The sequence below is a fragment of the Rattus norvegicus genome, chromosome 5 (assembly GCF_036323735.1).
Source record: "Rattus norvegicus strain BN/NHsdMcwi chromosome 5, GRCr8, whole genome shotgun sequence".
Taxonomy (NCBI): domain Eukaryota; kingdom Metazoa; phylum Chordata; class Mammalia; order Rodentia; family Muridae; genus Rattus; species Rattus norvegicus.
In genome coordinates this window covers 149693254-149715958 of record NC_086023.1, presented here as the reverse complement: position 1 = coordinate 149715958, position 22705 = coordinate 149693254, and the positions used below count along the sequence as shown (strand labels likewise).

General features: G+C 45.1%; 1 protein-coding gene across 7 annotated transcripts in view; it reads left to right on the top strand.

Moving 5' to 3' along the window:
- Window positions 1-12924, top strand: part of Gmeb1 (glucocorticoid modulatory element binding protein 1) — a 43440-nt gene extending 30516 nt beyond the window's left edge. For 6 of the 7 annotated variants that reach the window (XM_039110613.2, XM_063288267.1, XM_039110614.2 and 3 more), the window contains 4 exons: window positions 1334-1465; window positions 2375-2512; window positions 7492-7614; window positions 9318-12924. In XM_039110613.2, the coding sequence (XP_038966541.1) occupies window positions 1334-1465; window positions 2375-2512; window positions 7492-7614; window positions 9318-10015 (1091 nt within the window). In that variant the 3' untranslated portion in view covers window positions 10016-12924. The remainder of the gene's footprint in view (window positions 1-1333; window positions 1466-2374; window positions 2513-7491; window positions 7615-9317) is intronic. The other variant, NM_001109268.2, reaches the window with a different exon arrangement.
- The last annotated feature ends 9781 nt before the right edge of the window (window positions 12925-22705 follow it).

The following is a 22705-nucleotide window of genomic DNA, read 5'->3' as shown; positions in this document are numbered from 1 at the left end:
ACCAAGTATTATAAAAATGATGTTTTTTTTTTTCACAGTGCTCTCACAGTGCTTCTCACAGATGAACAGGGTGGGCCCACGCAGACCCTCAAGATTTGTTTGTTTAGATACAGTTTTGCTATAGCACCTGGATGGAATTTGCTGTGTAGATCGACTGCTCCCAAACTTAGGGCAGTTGTTTTGTCTTATTTACATGTAATCAGACATAATCTGATTGTGTGGTCCAAGCTGGCCTAGAGCGTGTGTCTCCTGCATCTGCCTCCTGAGTGCTGGGGTGACACTATGCTCTACTGACCTTTTCTTTTAAGATTTATTTATTCATAGAGTACTTTATTTGCATATGTAATTGCATGAGAGGAGAGGCCATCAGATCCCATTACAGATGGCTGTGAGCCACCATGTAGTTGGGAATTAAACTCAGGACCTCTGGAAGAGCAGTCAGTGCTCTTAACCTTTGAGCCGTCTCTCCAGCCTAGCCTTCAGTGGTTTCGAACTTGTATCTAGAGCTCCTTCTTATTATCTAGGGGAGAGGAAAAGGGAAGAGAGAGAGAGGAGAGGGGGGAATGAGTGTATATAGATATGAATTCTGACAGATTCAGTCATGACCTCTGGAGACACCCTACTTACATAAAACATGTCTCAACTACTATTTTAAAGCCTTGGTACAGTGACACCCGGGCTGACCACAAATTCATGGTGACCACTCTGCCTCAGCCTCCTGACCTACCTCGTATGGCCTTGTGGGGTTGGTTTTGGTTTAGTTTTTGCTGAACCCTCATATTCTGAGAGTAACCAATAGGTGGGTAAAAGGAAAATTCTCAGAGCCTAGATGCCCTTAACCAACAGTGCTCTTGACCACTGAGCCGTTCGTCCCTGCAGTCTCAGGCCTATGTCTATGTTCATGGATCGTTACCTAATTAATTGGGTTGGGGGTTTTGTAGTTTTTTGGCTTGTTTTGCCCTCCGTTCCTCTTGCGTTTGCACCCGTGAGCTGCACAGCCTCAGACGTGCTCAACACGTCTCAGGGCTCAGGGCAAGCAAGCTCCTCCTCGTCCTCAGCAAGTATGGGGCGGGCAGCCTGGTGGCCACGTCTACCCTCCGTCACTTTGGAGGCAGATTGTCCTCGCATGGCCTTCTCTTCTCTTCAGAGCAGGAGGAAAGCTTTTCCCTCTGCAGGGCAAGTTTTCTTTGCCTAGAGGTTCGGGTTTTTAGATGTGGGCACATAGGCAGGAGGCAGCGTGCTAAAGTACTGGGCCTTTGTGTTGAGTCTGAGAAGGTAGCTAGGAATGTTTCTCATAGACCTGACTGGTTTTGCGTCTAATGGACTCTCCTAGGGAACATCACACAGATCGCCATCTCAGAGGAGAGCATGGAAGAGGCCGGGCTGGAGTGGAACTCAGCCCTCACCGCCGCTGTCACCATGGCCACAGAGGAGGGGATAAAGAAAGAGTCTGAAGAGATTTCAGGTATTTTCCTGTACAGCTCAGGTCCTTTTGAAGGTTTATAACCTTGTTATGTCTGCTGGTTTTCCTTGTAAATATGAGTACTAATGTTGCTAATCGGCTCCTTTTACCCCAAGCAACTGTCTGCAAAATCACATTTTAAAAATGGAGGAATTGTGATTTAAGGTGGTCTGAGGCTGGTTATACAGTGCACACGGGCACTGGAACGCTGAATATTTGACCCCATTGTCTGTGCCCTCTTCCAACCAGTGGCCGGTCCCTAACACATTTCTCAGGCAAATCAAACCAGGAGATGAGAGAGAGAATTTTGGTAGCAGGTGGCACAGTATAGTGATTGTTAATATTAATTCCCTTAGAGGGCCCAAGAAAAGTGTCTCCACTTTCTTTTGCTAATCATTCATTTAATAGATATTTGTTGCTGGGTACATGCATAAAGAGACTTAGTGACCATCCTAGCGAACCTGCAGGCCTCTTATCCAGCTATCCAGCTGTTTGGTTTGATGTAGAACTAATAAAAATTAATCTTTAATTAATATTTAGCTTACTACCTTTATTAGCTAACTTTCATAACATTAAATCTTATCTAATCAAAAGCAAAATTAGAATTGAATTTACTCAAATAATACTTAACCTTAAATGTTGAATGCCTATTTAATATTTAACTGAATCTCTTTATTGGAGTAAGATGCCTGTTTTTATAGCTAGAATCATAACAAATCAAGGGTCTGACAAATTGAGGTAAATATCCTAAGCCCCTAGTGACTGAAGGGGCTAATTAGGTACCAACTCATGGAGGCAGCCAGTCTTTCATGTCCTAGTACAGAATCCTTTTGAATTGAGATGACACTGTAGCCATGTGCTGAGGTCTCTGCTAATGTCTCCATTCACCTCTGTCTTATCCGGCTCGGCCAGAGGACACTCTGATGTTCTGGAAGGGGATAGCTGATGTGGGGCTGATGGAGGAGGTGGTCTGCAACATACAAAAGGAGATAGAAGAGCTTCTCAGGGGTGTCCAGCAGCGGCTCATTCATGCTCCTTTCCAGGTCACAGGTGAGTCCACTGAGTCCAGAAAGTGCTGTCCTTTCCGACTGTGTCCTCACGTTACTGTTGGCCTCACAACTCCAGAGGCCAAGGCATAGCTACCTTAACATTTTACAGAGAGGAAAAGTAAGGCTTGTAGAAGTTAAGGCATTGCTTTTTTTTTTTTTTTATTTCATTTTATTTTATTTTTTAACTTGAGTATTTCTTATTTACATTTCGAGTGTTATTCCCTTTCCCGGTTTACGGGCCAACATCCCCCTAATCCCTCCCCCTCCCCTTCTTTATGGGTGTTCCCCTCCCCATCCTCCCCCCATTGCCGCCCTCCCCCCAACAATCACGTTCAGCCTTAGCAGGACCCAGGGCTTCCCCTTACACTGGTGCTCTTACTAGGATATTCATTGCTACCTATGAGGTCAGAGTCCAGGGTCAGTCCATGTATAGTCTTTAGGTAGTGGCTTAGTCCCTGGAAGCTCTGGTTGCTTGGCATTGTTGTTCATATGGGGTCTCGAGCCCCTTCAAGCTCTTCCAGTTCTTTCTCTGATTCCTTCAACGGGGGTCCTGTTCTCAGTTCAGTGGTTTGCTGCTGGCATTTGCCTCTGTATTTGCTATATTCTGGCTGTGTCTCTCAGGAGAGATCTACATGCGGTTCCTGTCTGCCTGCACTTCTTTGCTTCATCCATCTTGTCTAATTGGGTGGCTGTATATGTATGGGCCACATGTGGGGCAGGCTCTGAATGGGTGTTCCTTCTGTCTCTGTTTTAATCTTTGCCTCTCTATTCCCTGCCAAGGGTATTCTTGTCCCCCTTTTTAACTTTTTTTTTTTTTTTTTTTTCCGGAGCTGGGGACCGAACCCAGGGCCTTGCGCTTCCTAGGTAAGCGCTCTACCACTGAGCTAAATCCCCAGCCCCCTTGTCCCCCTTTTAAAGAAGGAGTGAAGCATTCACATTTTGATCATCCGTCTTGAGTTTCATGTGTTCTAGGCATCTAGGGTAATTCAAGCATTTGGGCTAATAGCCACTTATCAATGAGTGCATACCATGTGTGTTTCTCTGTGATTGGGTTGCCTCACTCAGGATGATATTTTCCAGTTCCAACCATTTGCCTACGAATTTCATAAAGTCATTGTTTTTGATAGCTGAGTAATATTCCATTGTGTAGATGTACCACATTTTCTGTATCCATTCCTCTGTTGAAGGGCATCTGGGTTCTTTCCAGCTTCTGGCTATTGTAAATAAGGCTGCTATGAACATAGTGGAACACGTGTCTTTTTTATATGTTGGGGCATCTTGTGGGTATATGCCCAAGAGAGGTATAGCTGGATCCTCAGGCAGTTCAATGTCCAATTTTCTGAGGAACCTCCAGACTGACTTCCAGAATGGTTGTACCAGTCTGCAATCCCACCAACAATGGAGGAGTGTTCTTCTTTCTCCACATCCTCACCAGCATTTGCTGTCAACTGAGTTTTTGATCTTAGCCATTCTCACTGGTGTGAGGTGAAATCTCAGGGTTGTTTTGATTTGCATTTCCCTTATGACTAAAGATGTTGAACATTTCTTTAGGTGTTTCTCAGCCATTCGGCATTCCTCAGCTGTGAATTCTTTGTTTAGCTCTGAACCCCATTTTTTTTTTGTTCTTTTTTTCGGAGCTGGGGACCGAACCCAGGGCCTTGCGCTTCCTAGGTAAGTGCTCTACCACTGAGCTAAATCCCCAGCCCCTGAACCCCATTTTTTAATAGGGTTATTTGTCTCCCTGTGGTCTACCTTCTTGAGTTCTTTGTATATTTTGGATATAAGGCCTCTATCTGTTGTAGGATTGGTAAAGATCTTTTCCCAATCTGTTGGTTGCCGTTTTGTCCTAACCACAGTGTCCTTTGCCTTACAGAAGCTTTGCAGTTTTATGAGATCCCATTTGTCGATTCTTGATCTTAGAGCATAAGCCATTGGTGTTTTGTTCAGGAAATTTTTTCCAGTGCCCATGTGTTCCAGATGCTGCCCTAGTTTTTCTTCTATTAGTTTGAATGTATCTGGTTTGATGTGGAGGTCCTTGATCCACTTGGACTTAAGCTTTGTACAGGGTGATAAGCATGGATCGATCTGCAAGGCATTGCTTTTTTATGGTTCATGACTGCTTCGTTTATGTGATCCCAGGGATTTAGCTTGGCCTCAACATGCGAGGAAAATACTCTCCCACTGAGGCATAGCTCCAGCCTGATTTCATTCATTCACTAACTGGGTTTTCAACTTTGGTTTGGTCATAGCTTGTTGTTTTAAAGATTACTTTTCTTTTTAAATTCTGTCTTAAAAGTTTCTACTACTGTGATAAAACAGCTTAACAAAAGGAACTTGGGTGTGTGGTGGGGGAAGGGCTTCTCTGTCACTGAGGGAAGTCGGGGCAGGAACGGAGCAGAGGCCACGGAGGAGTGAGTGCTGCTTATTGGCCTTCTTAATAACCAGGAGCTTGGGAGGCGCAAAAAAAAAAAAAAAAAAAGATAAAAAGAAAATGCTTCATGCCGGTTAGCACACTCCTTTAACCACAGCATTCTGGAGTTAAAGGCAGTAAGATCCCTGAGTTTGAGGCCAGCCTGATCTGCAGAGCTTCAGAACAGCCAGAGGTACACATAGAAACCCTGTCACTGGACTGTCTCAGGCTTGCCAGCCACCCAAATAATGGCACGAAGATCTTTTTATTAATTGTGAAAGCTTGGCCCTAGCTTACGCTTGTTCCCAACAAGCTCTTAAACTTAGTGACCCACTGACACTGACCTACAGCTCGTCACCTCCCGAATCCTGGCATCTGCCTTTTCTTCCTTGTCTGCATGGTGAATCTCTTGCCTCTGACTCTTTCCCAGAGTTCCTTTCTCTCCTGGATGTCCCGCCAGTCCTATAGGCTGTTCAGCTCTTTATTAAACCAATCAGAAGGGATGGAGAAAATGTTTACAAAACACTGAGGCAGGTGAACTATTGTAAAAATAAAATACCAAACTCTGGCCTGTAATCAGATCCCTGCCAGTACAGAAACCAGTATTTGAATAATAGAAAGACAACCTTTACGCAATGTGCAAGGAGATCACCCCTGCAAAACCCTGTGTGGGGAGTGGGGTGGGGTGGGTGGGAATGCATCGCGGGCTTGCCCACAGACCATACTGCTGGGGATATTTTCCAGACTGTCGTTTTCCCTTTGAAACAATTCTAGCTTGTGTTGAGTTGACATGAAACTATTTAACACACATGTGTGTGTTTGTGTATCTGTATGTGCACATCAGTGTGCGTGCTCATGGAGAGCAGAGGCACCAGATCCTCCTGGAACTGGCAGATGTGCAGATTGACATGGGTGCAGGGAACTTAGCACAGTGCTTCTGGAAGAGCAGAGTGTGCTCTTAACCGCTCTTCAAAGCCGGCAGGGCTTAGAAGGGGCTAAGTGCATACTGTACCATTTAGCTACTCAGTTGAGATGACTGTGAGGTCTTTGAATAGAAGCATCAGCTAATTAGAGGGGGTGTGAATGTGGAACACAGGAAACAGCAGATCTGGGGAACCTCGTGTGGGAGTTCTCAGCTTTTGTCTGTATAAAACCACTGAGTTGGACACACCAGCACCAGCCTGTGGTCTCAGCTCCTTGGTGGATTAAAAGGCAGACACTGATATATATCTATAATCCTAGCCCACAGGAAGTGGAGGCTCAGGAGTTTAAGGCTAGCAGGTTACATATTGAGACCTCTCTAAACACCAAAAGCAACACCTAGAACTGTGAAGGAACTGTGGAAAGGAGTGTACCTAAAGGGTGTGAGTTAAAGAAGCCAGTGTGTGTAGAGGGAGTGGTGATATTACTAGCAGTGTTGTATGCAGTAGTGTACCGTGTAAAACATGGCATGTGCATGTGTGTTTGTATAGGTCTTTGTTTAAGGTAAGGTCTCTCTTATAAATAGTCTTGGCTGTCTGTCCTGGAACTCACTATGTAGAACAGGGTAGCCATGATGATGTCTCTGCCACCTGAGTTCTAGGAAATACCACCACACCTAGCCATTTATTGGTTCTTTTTTTTCTTTTACATTTATTGATTTTTTTTATTTTTTTGAGACAAGGCTTTACTCTAACCCAGGTTGGTTGTCAACTCAAGGCAGTGATCTCCCCTCAGCCTCCCAGATGCTAGGACTACAGTGTGAGCTGTTATCCCTGGCCTGTTATTGTGTTATCCGAAGATGTAGTCTCACCATATTGCCCAGGCCGATCTTGAACTCCTAGGCTCGAATGGTCCTTCTGCCTCAGCCGGGGCTAGAGCTGCCCACGCACCCAGCTTTCCTGTTTCCTAAACAATGGGTCAGAATTTAAAACTTGATGCAAGTTTTAAAGTTTGTTGTTGTTGTTCTTTTGTGGCTTTCTTAAAAGATTGTTTCTCTTATTGCTTGACCTTTGCTTTTGTTTTTCCAGTGGTCAGGATGGAACCATCATACTAAGCAAGCACCCTACAACTGCCCTATACCCCTACCCCTGCGTGATTGTTCACGTAGGAAGACCTGCCAATATGTTAGAAAATCAAAGTGAATACATGTGATAAATCTTAGCTTAAAACAATTGCCAGACACGGTGGTGAGCACCTATCATCCAGAAGTAAAGATGCAGAAATAGGAGTTCAGTTATCTTTGGCCAGTTTGAGGCCAGCCTGGGCGATAGAACCCCATCTCAGAACCACTACCACCACAATTGTTGAAATGTATTCAAGAGAGTCCCATAAGTTCCTGGTTCTTTTCCTTGTGGTGGGTAAGGGAGTGTTATTGAAACAGAGCCTAACAAAGCTCAGGCTGGCCTAGAGCTCACCCTGTAGCTTAGGCTATCCTTGAACCCCTGACCATACTGCCTGTGTCTCCCAAGCGCTGGGTCTGCAGGCATGTACTGCTGCTCTTCTGGCTTCCTTCAGGTCCCTAACTAGCACAGGAGAGAGCTGGCAGGAGCTTCTGTTTTGACTCTGCAGGCCTGTGCTCTGTTTAATAGATGCTGCTGTTCTGAACAATGTGGCCAACACATTTGGCCTCATGGACACAGTCAAGAGAGTTTTGGACAACAGACGGAAGCAAGTGGAGCATGGAGAGGAACAGTTTCTCTATACCCTGGCGGGTACGTGGAGCTCAGCTCTTTCAGTAATGTGCTTGTTCTCGAGTGCTTTTTAGGGGTTGACTTGTCACTGGGTTATTCTAATAGTCTAGGAATGGTGGTCACAGAGAACACAAATCAGCTTTCCCTTTTCACATTCTTGTATTGCTCTTTTGCTAACTGTGGGTTTTTGTACATTTCCCATTTTTTGTCATAATCCTAAATTATGACTGGAGAGATGGCCGGCTGAGTTGTAATGTGTCGGCCTTATACACGTGAGGACTTCATGTTAGCCAACATGTCTCCAACAGCCACATGAGAAGTCCAGCCATGCATCTGCAGTCCCAGCATAGGGAAGAGGAGACAGGCAGATGCCCGGTGCTCAGTGGTCAGCTGCCGAGCCAAACTGTGGAGCTCCAGGTTCAGGGAAAGACCCTGTTTCAAAAAACTAAGGCAGAAAATGATCAAGGAAATCTCCCTCTCTTGTGCACATCCCTACACTAACATATGCCTACACCACAAACACAAAAACACAAAGCAGTCAGGAACTGTGAGCATCTCGGTCATTTAGTTCTTCCACAGACTTTGTTCATTTCCACAGAGGCTTAGAAATATAACACAGAACAGTCGCTGTCTCTTCAGGGTCTTTAAGGAACGTAAGGAAAAGCAAACGTAGAAACAGATAAAAACAAGAAAATGCTCAGGTGCATAGGCATGCTGGAAGAGCACAAAGAATCTTCACGCAGACCCGGGGAGAGCTGTGAAGGCTGTGGAAGTGGGGTAGCCTCGGCTGTACAGCATGTTAAACTGCCCAGCTGGTTTAAATGTTCTTAAAGGATTGCTTTAATTGGTACACTATTTAACTCAGCCTCTGAGACAGCCACTCCAGCCTAATTGATGAGTCGAAGGCTAATGAGAGACTTTGTCTTGAAGGAAGTAAACAGTGCTCCTGTGGTGACACCCGAGTTTGTCCTCGTGTCTGCACAAGACATTCACATGGATACACGTGTGCTCATACATGTATACATACACACACAAAACCTCAAAAGGTAAAAGAAAAATGTTGTGTATGCCTCATAAATATGTTCAGTTTAAGGGTGTTGGAGTGATACCTCTCAGTTCAGAGCTTACTGCTTCCTCTTCAGAGAACCCTGCTTTCGTTCCCAGCACCTACACACCTGAAACCAGCTGGGGTGATCGGATTCCCTCTCTGGCCGCCTCAGGCTCCTGCACTCATGGGTCATCCCCCCCCCCCACACACACACACATAATTAAAAATAAAAAAATAATCTTTAACATACATGTCTGAATACATGCAAGCTGGGAGCTGAAGCTCAGTGCTAAAGCACATCCTTAGGGTGCTGGTGGTCCTCAGTGTAAAGCACACACTTGTGAGAAGGAAAAAGACTATGGGAACTTCTTGGATTTGTGTTTTGGCAAGAGATGAAAAATTTGTAGGGGTGTGCGGTGAGTTAAGTAGGATCATAGTTTAAAGGCTCTCAAGTGTTGCCTGGCCCATAATCCCACCATTAAATGCAATTACTGAAGGTTTTTGTTTTTGTTTTAATTATCTCCAGGAGTTATTTGGGAAACAGTAGTGTGACGTGCCCGAGGTTACATAATGTAGGACCAGGACAGGACCCTGTGTCTCATGACCCATGGTGAATGTTCCCAAGATGACATTTCTTTCCACAAGGTCTGACTAGCTTTGTTTTTTTTCCCCATAGACTTGGAACGGCAGTTGGAAGAGCAGAAAAAGCAAGCCCAAGATCCCAGACTGAAATCCCAGACGGTTCAAAATGTGGTACTGATGCCTGTGAGCACCCCAAAGCCTCCAAAAAGACCTCGGCTCCAGCGGCCAGCCTCCACCACCGTCCTGAGCCCTTCTCCTGTCCAGCAACCCCAGTTTACTGTCATCTCGCCCATTACCATCACTCCCGTGGGTCAGTCTTTCTCCATGGGCAATATCCCGGTGGCTACCCTCAGCCAGGGCACCAGTCCTGTGACTGTCCACACGCTGCCTTCTGGCCCTCAGCTCTTCCGCTATGCCACAGTGGTTTCCTCTGCCAAGAGCAACTCACCAGACACAGTAACCATCCACCCTTCATCAAGTTTGGCACTGCTAAGCTCCACCTCTATGCAGGATGGGAGTACCCTGGGCAATATGGCCACCATGGTGAGCCCCGTGGAGCTGGTGGCCATGGAGTCTGGCCTGACTTCAGCAATCCAGGCTGTGGAAAGCACCTCTGAGGATGGGCAAACCATCATTGAAATCGACCCTGCCCCAGATCCCGAGGCTGATGACCCTGAGGGCAAAGCAGTGATCTTGGAGACAGAGCTGAGGACTGAGGAGAAAGTGGTAGCCAACATGGAAGAACGCCAGCACCAGGTCCACAATGTGGAGATTGTGGTCCTGGAGGACTGACCGGGACGGGGCCAGAGCTGGGTTTTGGTTTGGAATTTTAATTATGTTTATTTTTATCATTGTCCCACTCATTTCCACATAGAAACTTTTTTTTTTTTGTTAAAAAAACCAAACAAACTACAAAATCTTGTTGTAACTGAAAATGTTGGGTTCCTCCTACACCCTCATTGACAAACGGACAGAACAAGCTACCTTTCCAGATGTTAGGAACAGACCACCCAGGGTCCAAATCGTCTTTCCCCAAGAAAGGTAATTGCTTTTAGGGGAGGTGTCAGAATAACCAGGAATCCTTTCCAGAATAGTCTGTCTGTGTATACATGCATGGTTTCACTCTTGTAAAGATGTACTGACCAGACCCTGGGACACAGATCTGATGCCAGAAGACGACCGGCTCTGCTCTGGATCCAGAAGCCTGCCCACCTCTGTATCCTAGATATGATGGCCTCAGACACTGGTGCAAAACTCTGAAACAACAGGAAGTTGGCTCTGCTTGGGCAGAGAGTAGCATGATCAGCAGCTTAAGGGGAAGCCCTTTGACAAGGAGAGGGCAAGGAAGGGTCATCCACATGTGCATCCCACACCCCTCGAGCTCTCTGAGAGTTGGGTACCATTTTCATAAGAGGCCAGAGATATTCAGAAAGATACACAGCTGTGCTTTTGGGATAGCACACCTTGCCCCCAGCCCTGACCCTCCTCACCAAGGATTGTTAGTCCATTCCTTTGCAGACTGATGTGGTATAAATTGTTCTAGTTCTTGGACTGTGGCTGTCATGGAGGGGGGCCTCCAAGGCCATCATTTTTTGTTTCTTGACTCCAGGAATGGCAGAGTCCCTCATGTAGACTAGCTGCTATTTTCAGTGGATCCCTGCATGTGTGTGTGTGCGTGTGTGGTATGTGTGTGTGTGGATGTGGTGTGTGTATGTGTGCATGCGTGTGGTGTGTGTGTGTGCATGTGATGTGTGTATGTATGCATGCGTGTGGAGAGTGTGTGTGTGTGTGTGTGTGTGTGTGTGTGTGTGTGTGTGTGTGAGAACGTGTACATGTTTTGGCTTTGGAACCAAAAGCAGTCCTTCATTTGGTGCTTCCCCTTCTTTTACTTCAGTCTGCTGGATCCCACGCTCTGAAACCTCTCGGCAGAGAGCAGTGACAGGTGCCTGCCTGCCTTCATCCCCTTGGAGATTCTCCTCTACTGTTTATACCTCAGATGTTTCTGAGAGATACAGTACTCATAAAATGACTTCAACTTGGCAGGGAACCAACAACTCCAGCCTTTCCTGAGGCATGGACTAGATGTCTCCTGAGAGAGCTGGACTTCCTAGGAAAGAGACATTGTCTATGACAGTGTAAGAAATATGACAGCAATGTCAGTAACATCTGGGTGGGGCCTCTTTCTAAATGCTGTTTGTACATTCAGAACTCCTAGGCCACTTTTCCTACTGTGATCTCATTTCTTTGACTCTCTTCAGGGTTTGGGGAAGAGGGAGCAGTTTCTGATTTCTTTAATTATATTGTTTACTATATTAGAGGAAATACAGACACTCTCCTGGTGACTTTATAGGTCAGAAAGACATACAGCTTAGGAGTCGGATTTATTATTATTATTATTATTAAAAGTAAGATTTTTACTTTAGTTTTTAAAAAAGATGGAGAAGGATGCCTGTCTAAACTTGTCTTCCTACCTGCAGGTTTTGAAAATCCTGTAAGCAACCGAAAGTTGTACCTCCCATCTCTTAGATGGCCATGTGTCACCGGGGAAGCCCTTGGGGATCACTCTGAAGGCCCTTGAGAGTACGATTTCTGAACTCTATTCAGACTTGTTTCAGCTTTAAAACTGGACTTTTCTTTTCAGAATATTTAATTAGGCTGGGGACAGAACTGAGTAGATGAAGGGTTCACCTAGCATGCATGGAACCTTGGGTCCAGTCTCCAGCAGGAGTTAAAGTGGGCACAGGGCACATGCCTTTGACCCTAATGCTTAGGAAGTAGAGACAGGAGACTTAGAGGTTCAAGGTCATACAAAACAAGTTCAAGACTGACCTAGGATATATGGAATAATGTCTCAAGAACAGTTCTGGTTTTGGTCTGTTTTTGGACAAGCTTTTGGTCTCTTATATTATTAGTGAAGGAAGTAGAATTTATTTCTGGCTTCCTTAGACTCTCTGTTAATATATAGGAATTTTTATTACACTTATTTATCTGTGTGTGTGCATGTGTGCTGTGTGTGCTGTGCGTGTGTGTGTCTGTGTGTGTGTATGTGATGGAGAGCTTGCTATGGTATGTATGTGGAGGTCAGAGGAGTCCGTTCTCTCCTTCCACCATGTGGGTCCTGGGGATTGAACTCAGGTTGCCAGGCTTGGTGGCAAGCACCCTCATCCACTGAGCCATCTTGCCAGCCCTTAAAGTTTCAGTCTTAAGGCTGAAACTGTTACTTGAACCTAGAAAACCACATCTCATCCCCATTGTGCCCTTTAGGTCATTTCTCTTTTCCAGAGATGGGCGGACCAATTCAGGACCCGGGAGACACCCTAGAGAAGAGAGGCAGGCTCCCTCGGGTCCTGTCTTTTCGCTCTTCATGGGTCTGTAGCATTAAAGGTCGTGTGAGCATCATGCTTCCAAAGTCAGATTTCCTTCTTGAGACAGAGCTTGTTTACTTCAGACATTTCGGCGGGTGGATTACATGAGCTTTGCTGTTTTCCTGGTCTTCCAATTGCTGTCATTGCTAGCTGCTGTGGTACTTGTAGGGGTGAGATCTCTCACAGCCCCAGTCTAGATTATTTTAGATGGGGTGATCCACATGCAAGTTACTGATATGTGAATAGGCAGTTGCAATGAAGTTACTCCTCAGGCTGACTTGATGGTAGCTATCTTTTCTCTAGTCATTCATTAAATAAACATTTGTAAGTACTGTCTATGTATAAGTACTGAACGCCAATCGATTGCGTCACCAAGACCCCAGTAAGTACCATGAAGATGTAAGTTCTGTGCTAGACACTGATCTTGCAGACAATCCCTGTTCTCAAGAAGTCCGTACCCAGACATCTTTGCAGTTAATACTACTTTTTTGTTTGATTGGTTTGTTTTTAGAGACAGGGTTTCTCTGCATAGCCCTGGCTGTCCTAGAACTCACTATGTAGCTGACTCAAACTCACAGAGATCTGCCTGCCTCTGCATCCCAAGTTCTGGGATTAAAGGTGCGAGCCACCACCACCATGGTGAAGAGTCAACCATAGTTTAATGTCCTTTTGTAATCCTGTTTTATCTTAAGCACCGAGAAGGACTCTGAGACTTTAGTTCCTAGGTTTCAACAAGCTGGCGAAGTCACAGAGGTGAAGCCACCCCTGGTGAGGTGTTGTATTGAAGTGAATGTTGCTATGGACTGGAGTTAAGCACACAGGACCAAGCACCTCACTCAGCGTGGGCTACGAATGGGTTCAGCTAGTCTTAGGCAGTCTCTTGGAGGAAGTGTGTGCTCCAGCTCAGTTTTATTTTATTTTATTTTATTTTATTTGGAGCTGGGGACCGAACCCAGGGCTAGGCAAGTGCTCTACCGTTGAGCTAAATCCCTAACCCCTCCAGCTCAGTTTTAAATGTTTGGGCTTATGTATACAAGAGGAAACTTCTCTAGCCCCACTCACTCTTTCTACTAGAAGAGTCAGGCTCCCTGTCAGCAAGAAAGCACCCGACTGGATAAAGTGGGGTAACCATGAGATGGGGCATTGGGCTTTTTTTTTTTTAAAGGTTTATTTATTTATATGAGTGCATTGTAGCTGTCTTCAGACACACCAGAAGAGGGTATCAGATCTCATTACAGAGGGTTGTGAGCCACCATGTGGTTGCTGGAATATGAACTCAGGACCTCTGGAAGAGCAGTGAGTGCTCTTAACCGCTGAGCCATCTCTCCAGCCTTCGGGGGCTTAATCTACAGCATGGCTCGTTTTTCTGGTAGAAAGTGAATCTCTGAACTTGTGTCTCTGTATACCCCTATTTGCCACTGAACTTGGCTATGTGGAGCAGCCTGGCTTTGAACTCATAGAGGTCCATCTGCTTCTGCCTCCCAAGCACTGGGATTACAGCTACCACACTTGGCTCTGTTACTTCTCAGTTTCTAGGCTTCCAAAGAGTGGCGGTGGTGCATGTGTGCCCGTGGCCTCAGCCCCAGAGGGCAGGTGCAGGAGGATAGAAAGCTTCAAGATCCTGTCTCACAAACCAGAAATGTCGGCTTCCACGCCCAAAACCAAAAGGTTACTCTGCTTTTGTTTGTGTTGTCCCTCCTCCCCCATGGATGATAGACGTTCAAGATTCAAAACCACTTTGGTGTCTACTTCCTTCTCCCGCCATAGTAGGAGGGGGAAACGATATAAATGAAAGTATTTTGGAAATCAATATCAGACAGTTCTTTTATTGTTGGTGTCTTGTTCCATCTCATGAAAGACACTGAAGGTGAGTGTATATGGACAGTATTGATTTTATTTACAGAAAATGTACATGTACCCGCGCGCATGCATGCGTGCGTGCGTGCGTGCGTGCGTGCGTGTGTGCGTGCGTGCGTGCGTGCGTGCGTGCGTGCGTGTGTGTGATGCCAGGGTGTTCAGTATCTTTGTCGAAGAACAACTTCTCTGCTTCCACCATGTGGGTCCCAGGAATCGGTTTGCCTGGTTAGGCAAGCAAGCACCTTTACTCACTGAGCCATCTTGCTGGCCGAAGAGATTTGTTTGTTTTAGACGTATTTATTTTTGTTTGTGTGTATAAATGCTGCTCTTAAGAGTATGTATGTGTGGGGTTGGGGATTTAGCTCAGTGGTAGAGCGCTTGCCTAGCAAATGCAAGGCCCTGGGTTCGGTCCCCAGCTCCGAAAAAAAAAAAAAAAGAACAAAGTGGTGGTGGTGCACACCTTTGATTACAGCTCTTGGGAGGCAGTTGGATCTCTGAGTTTGAGGCCACACGGTACAGAGAGAGTTCCAGGACAGCCAAGGCTACACAGAGAAATCCTATCTTGGAAAAATAAATGACGTTACGGTTTGCTTTGGTCAATCCTGAGGATAAATAAACTCAGTGAGAGGAAGTCCCGATGCAGCCCAGTCCCTGCACCTCCAGATGATTTCCTAGTAGTTGATCACTTGGAGGTGAGGCATGTCCCTTCCACCTAGAATAATTCTTACCTGGGAAATCCTGGTGTAGAGGCAGTGGGTGTGATTCAAAAGCCCTTGCCTAGAAGGCACAACGCCCCGGTTGATAATTCTAGTATAGTCTATGATGTGCTAGCGAGCAACCAAGGTGGCCAGGTGAGGTGCATTCTACCCTCATCCCAACTCTCCCTGCTGAGTCCCGAGCTTGAATTTGAGGTCAGCTTGGGTTCTAAAGCAAAATCCTTTTTTTCTTTCTTTCCTTCCTTCCTTCCTCCCTTCCTTTCTTTCAGATTTATTTATTATATATAAGTACACTGTAACTGTCTTCAGACACACCAGAAGAGGGCATCAGATCTCATTACAGATGGTTGTGAGCCACCATGTGGTTGCTGGGATTCGAACTCAGGACCTCTGGAAGAGCAGTCAGTGCTCTTAACCCCTGAGCCATCTCTCCAGCCCCACAATCCTGTTTCAATTAAATACTCAGAACCAAGTTTGTCAGGGACTCCAGGGGACTCTTTCCTCTTCAAAGTCTGTTCCCTGTCCCTCTGTTCAGGACTGAGGAGGACACCTGGAAAGAGCTCAGAATCCCAGATCCACACTTCTGCATCATCTTTTCTCCTCAGCTCCTAAAAAGCCATAGTTTGATTCTTGTGCTTTGCCACATTAGTAACTCTGCCTGCCCATCTTGGTTTATTAATATATTTTTTTTTTGGTTCTTTTTTTTGGAGCTGGGGACCGAACCAAGGGCCTTGCGCTTCCTAGGCAAGCGCTCTACCACTGAGCTAAATCCCCAACCCCTATTAATATATTTTTTAAGATTCATGTATTCCTATATTTTATGTATATAGGTTTTTATCTGCCTATGCATCTGCACACCAGAAGAAGGCATTGGCTCCCATGTGCCTAAAGTTATTGATGGCTGTGAGCCACCATGTGGGTGCTGGGAATTGAACTCAGAACCCCTGGAAGAGCAGCCAGTGCCCTTAACCACTGAACCATCTCTCCAGCCTCTTTTCTTTTTTTAATTATTACTTTTATTTTACGTGTGTGAGTGTTTTGTTTGCCTGCATATGGGCATACTCACTTTGCAAGTGCCTGATGCCCTCACAAGTCAAAACACAGTGCCTTAACTCCTGGGACTGAAGTTAAGGACTGTTGTAAGCTGGCGTACGGGTGCTGGAAACCAAACCTGGGTCTTAGATTTAAGCAAGTGCTCTAAACCATTGAGCCATCTCTTCAGCTCCACTTGTCCTCTTTATTATTTATTATTTTTTGAAAATATTTTAAGAGATTGATTATTTTGTCAGGTGGTGATGGTGCACACCTTTAGTCCCAGCACTTGGGAAGCAGAGGCAGGAGGATCTCTCTGAGTTAGAGACCTGGTTTACAGAGTGAGTTCCAGGACAGCCAAGACTACACAGAGAAACCCTGTCTCAAAACAAACAAACAAACAAACAAACAAACAAACACAAAGTAAGAGAGAGGGAGATTTATTTTAAGATAATGTATTTAATGCATACGAGAGATTTATTTTTTGAGTATGAGTGTTCTGTCTGCATGTGTAGATTATGCTCACTTTGTGAGTACCTGGCACCCTCAGAGGCCGAAAAAGAACATCAGGTCCCCTGGATCTTCAGGTACAGATGGGTATGAGTGTAGGTGCTAGGGATTGAACCTGCGCCCTCTAAAACAGTAGTCGATGCTCCTACACCGGGAGCCGTCTCCCCAGCCTGCATATTTGACATTTTGAAGCAATCTTTTTTTTTTTTTTTTTAAACTTAAGGCACTGTCAGGACTCCAACATATCAGTATACATTCACACAGTATCAGCTTCACCGGCTGAGAGACAGTCTAACGCCACTGGTCACTGAACTAAGTGCGTTGTTGTTGCTGTTGTTGTTGTTGCTGTTGTTGTTGTTATATGGTGCAGTATTGGGGGTTGAACCTAGGGCCTGCAATGTGATAAGGTAAACCCTTTGCTACTGCGCTATAGCCCCAGGTCTCTGGTCTCTTTTTATGCATCTTTTTTCCTTTGTGTGTGTGTGTGTGTGTGTGTGTGTGTGTGTGTGTGTGTGTGTAGAAGGAGCACGGCACATTAGTGACATTAGAGGACAACTTCTGGAAGTCTATTCTTATCATTTGCTCTTCCTTTTTTTTTTTTTTTTTTTTTCCCGGAGCTGGGGACCAAACCCAGGGCCTTGCGCTCCCTAGGCAAGCGCTCTACCACTGAGCTAAATCCCCAACCCCTTATTCTTATCATTTGCAATGTGGTTTCTTTTTTATTTTTCTTTAAAGATTTATTTATTTATTATATGTGAATACACTGTAGCTGTCTTCAGACACACCAGAAAAGGGCATCGGATCCCATTACAGATGGTTGTGAGCCACCATGTGGTTGCTGGGATTTGAACTCAGGACCTTTGGAATAGCAATCAGTCCTCTTAACCGCTGAGCTGTCTCTCCAGCCCCCTGCAATGTGGTTTCTAAGAATTGAACTCAGATCGTTATGGTTGACAAGAGCCATTTTACTGACTCCAGACCTCTTTTTGAGAGAGAAAGAGAGAGGGGGGGGGGAGACAGAGAGAGAGACAGAGAGACAGAGACAGAGAGAGAGGAGAGACAGAGACAGAGGCAGAGGCAGAGACAGAGAGAAATCACTTAGGTTGTCCAGGCTGGTTTCGAACTTCCTTTCTCAGCTTCCTAAGAAGCAGTGATGACCAGTCTGTACCACCAGATCTGAAACACCTTTTGTCATGTACTGTGCACACAACATAAGTTTTCCAGAATACACAGACTCTAAGAGCATATCTGGGTCCAGGAGACGGCTCACTGGGTTAGAGTACTTTCTGTGTAAGCTTGAGGACTTCAGTTTGAATTCCAGCATCTGTGCCAAGAGCTTGATGTGTCCTCGTGCACACAGATAACCCACTGCTGTATGGGCAGAACCGGAAGTGTTGGTAGTCTGTGAGTCTAGCTCCAGGTTCAGTGAGAGACCCAGTCTCAAGAAAATAAGGTGAGGAGGGATAGAACGGAACACCTGACATCTTCCTCAGACTTCCATACGTGCATGTGATATGCATACCTGCATATACATGTGTCCCTGCATACATAAATGTGTGTATCTTTATATACCTGTATGCTTGCATATATCCATATATACGTATACCTACACATATATACAAATATGGAACACACACACACACACACACACACACACACACACACACACCTATAAAGCCTATCTTTTACACCTGCTCCTTCTTTACCCAGGATCACAATTACCTGAAATTCCTACTATGTCTGGTAAGCTGCTCAATTGTAATAGAGCTCTGCCTTGGAGAATTGCCCTGGGTTCTCACACATCTCTAGTCTCCCGATAGCTACAGCTTAGCACATGTTGTGCGTGGCTCTGTCACTAGTGTGAGAACCGGAAGGCCAATGCGTTTGAATATGTATAAACTAATAAAGGTAGCTGGCAATGGTGGCCTACACCTGCAATCCCGACTAAGACCCGTTCCCAGAAATCCAAACTGAAAGTCAGCTGCAGATCCAGCACTCAGGTGGCCAAGGAGGGACCGGAACCTCAAAGACAGTGCTGGCTACATACCGAGTCGGAGGCTAGCCAGGTTTGTGTGAGCCCCTGCTTCAAACAGAAACAAACGCAACTGCTACCAGAAGTTCTGATAACAGTGTTTCCTCACAGAGCCCTTGAGACGTGTCTTACCTGGCCTCTTCATAGACCTCAGCTGCCTATGGCCAACCATATCTCCTGATGTTGGCACTGTATGGTTTTGCTTCTGCAGTCTCTTACGTCACCCCACAGATAGCCGCCCAGCTCCTCTCCTCACTCTTTTCAGTCTCTGTTCACATGTTGTCTCGTTAGAGAAGATAACCTGCCACTTCCTCCTGCCCCTTGTTCTCTGCTTCCTGTTCTCATTCATTCTGCTTCGCTTTATTTCTCTGTTTGTTATTGTTTTGTTTTTTTTTTTTGTTTTTTTTTTAAAGATTTATTTATTTATTATATATAAGTACACTGTAGCTGTCTTCAGATACACCAGAAGAGGGCATCAGATCTCTTTACAGATGGTTGTGAGCCACCATGTGGTTGCTGGGAATTGAACTCATGACCTCTGGAAGAGCAGTCGGGTGCTCTTAACCGCTGAGCCATCTCTCCAGCCCTGTTGTTGTTTTGTTTTGAGACAGGTCTCTCTATGTAGCTCTGGCTGTCCTAGAACTGGCTATAGAGACCCGGGGGCCTTCAACTCAGAGATGTGCCTGCCCCTACCTCCCATGTAACCCTAGGTCTGACCCAGGCTACACTAAAAAGAGAGAGAAAGAATGGACCATGAGCCGGGCATGATGGTGCATAGCTTTAATCCCAGCTTGGCGGCAGGGCTGGGTGTATTTAGGCCAACCTGGGTGGTATAGTAAAACCTTGGCTATAAATAAATGTTTTCCTCAGTATAAGAGTGCATACCTTTATTTCCAGCACTCGAGCAACAGAGACTAGTGGATGAGTAAGTCAAAGCCAGCTATAGCTACATAGGGAGTTTTACCAGCCAGGGCTACATAGTGAGATACTTCCTCAAAGGAAACTAAAAGAAACGAAATAATAAAGTAAAATAAACTTTGAGATCAGGTTGACCTTGCCTCTCCCTTAATCTTGGTTCTATCTCCCAAGTGCTCAGACTGCCCACGCGCTGCCACAGGCCGCTATGAAGATTGGTTCCTCTCTTTTACTTCCTTCTTCCAGATTCCTTTTTTGGATCCAAGACTTTTCTCTTTAAGATTTATTTATTATATGTAGGTGAGTTCACTGTCGCTGTCTTCAGACACACCAGAAGGGGGCATCGGATCCCATTACAGATGGTTGTGAGTCACCATGTGGTTGCTGGGAATTGAACTCAGGACCTCTGGAAGAGCAGTCAGTGCTCTTAGCCACTGAGCCATCTCTCCAGCCCCAAGACTCCCTTTAATTATATGTTTGTTTATTTGAGACTGGGTCCCTCTGTGTTTCTCTGGCTGTCCTAGAACTCAGAAATCTACCTGCCTCTGCCTCCTTAAATGCTAGGATTAAAGGAATGCCTTTGTTTTTTTCTTTTTTGAGATAAGGTTTCTCTGTGTAGCCCTGGCTGTCCTGGAACTTGCTCTGTAGACCAGGCTGGCCTGGAACTCAGAGAACTGCCTGCCTCTGATTCCTGAGTGTTAGGGTTAAAAGCGTGTGCCAGGGTTGGAAAGATGACTCAGTGGTTAAGAGCACTAACTGTGCTTCTAAAGGTCTTGAGTTCAGTTGGCAGCAAAGGCATGGTGGCTCACAACTATCTGTAATGGGATCTTCTGGTGTGTGTGGAGAGAGCCAAATGTACTCGCATACATTAAAAAAAAAAGTGTTTGGAGTTGGGGATTTAGCTCAGTGGTAGAGCGCTTGCCTAGCAAGCGCAAGGCCCTAGGTTCAGTCCCCAGCTCCGAAAAAAAAAAAAAGTGTTTGCCACCACCGCTTGGTAGCTTTGTTTTTTTTTTTTGTTTGTTTGTTTTTTGTTTTTTGTTTTGTTGTTTTTTTTGTTTGTTTGTTTTTTGTGACTTCAAGACTTTCAAAAGAAAAACAAGTACTATTGTAAACAGGTTTTTTTTTAATATTTATTTTTATTTAAGTGTATGTTTATGCCATGTGAGTGCTGGTGTCCTGGGAGGCCATGGGTCATAGGTCATCTGGAGTTGGAGTTACAAGTGGTTCACATGCAGCTTGACACAATTTAATGGAAATTGTGTCCTCTGGGCAAGCCCTAAATGGTTTTTAAATACTAAAACGAATTCCCATACAGTTAACAAAGAATCATACACCTCATTTCCGTCTGAGGGGGAAGAAACAGATTTCACTATCAAGGATATTTTGGGATAGAGAGCAGTGGGTGGGGAAGATAACATTCCAGGCAAGATCGAGCTCAGATGGTCTGACCTTACAGGAAAGATTACATTTCAGGTACAAAGAACTGGGGATGTTGGGCTGGAGAGATGGGTCAGTGGTTAAGAGCACTGACTGCTCTTCCAGAGGTCTTGAGTTCAATTCCCAGCAACCACATGGTGGCTCACAACCATCTGTAATGGGATCCGATCCGATGCCCTTTTCTGGTGTGTCTGAAGACAGCTACAGTGTACTTATATATATATAATAAATGAATAAATCTTTTTATTATTTTTTATTATTTTTATTTATTTGAGTACATACTAGCTGTACATAGTTAAGTACATACTTAAGACACATCAGAAGAGGGCATCGGATCCCATTACAGATGGTTGTGAGCCACCATGTGGTTGCTGGGAATTGAACTCAGGACCTCTGGAAGAGCAGTCGGAGCTCTTTTTTTTTTTTTTTTTTTTTTTTTTTTGGAGCTGGGGACCGAACCCAGGGCCTTGCGCTTCCTAGGCAAGCGCTCTACCACTGAGCTAAATCCCCAACCCCGCAGTCGGAGCTCTTAACCACTGAGCCATCTCTCCAGCTCCCATGAATAAATCTTTAAAAAAAAAAAGGGGGGTTGGGGATTTAGCTCAGTGGTAGAGCGCTTGCCTAGGAAGCACAAGGCCCTGGGTTCGGTCCTCAGCTCCAAAAAAAAAGAACAAAAAAAAAAAAGAACTGGGGATGTGACTGTGTAGAACGCTGCCTACCATGTGTTGGTCCCTGGGATTCTATCCCCAACAGCACTGAAGGAAAACAACATAGAGAAGCAAGTCAGATATAAACAGCCTGTAACTCTGTCTGTTTGGGAGCCTGAGGCAGGAGGATCATAAAGTCAAGGTCTACTTGGGCTACTGAATAAATTCAATGGCTAGGCACAGTATCGCACACCTTTGATCCTAGTGCTTCAGAGGCAGAGGCAGGCAGATCTCCGGGAGTTCAAGGCCAGCCTGATCTTCAGAGTAAAGATCCATGACAGCCATATGTTCCAGGACAACATACATATGTTCCAAACCAAAGGAATTAATAAATTAGTTAAAATGTACTTCATTTTTAGCAGAGTGTGGTGGTGCAGGCCTTTTAATCCCAGCACTCAGGAGGCTGCAGAGGCAGATGTATCTTTATGAATTTGAGGCCAGCGTGGTCTACATAGAGTGAGCCTCTCTCGAAAAACAAAGAGGTTTTATGTGTTTGAGTGTTTTATATGTATATATGTAAATAAATACACCAGAAGCCATACACACACACACACCATAGCCCCTGGATTTAGAGTTAACAGATGGTTGTAGCCTCTGTATGGTGGTGGAGGTCAAACCTAGGGCTTTGTAAGAGCAACAAATGCTCTTAAAGGCTGAGCCATCTTTCTACCTCCAACTGAGGTTTTTTTTAAAAATAGTTTATTATTTTAAAGTTTATTTATTTCTTCTTTTTGTTTTTTGTTTTGTTTTTCTTTTTTTTTTTAAGATTTATTCATTTATTATATATAAGTACACTGTAGCTGTCTTCAGATACACCAGAAGAGGGAATCGGATCTCTTTACAGATGGTTGTGAGCCACCATGTGGTTGCTGGGAATTGAACTCATGACCTCTGGAAGAGCAGTCAGGTGC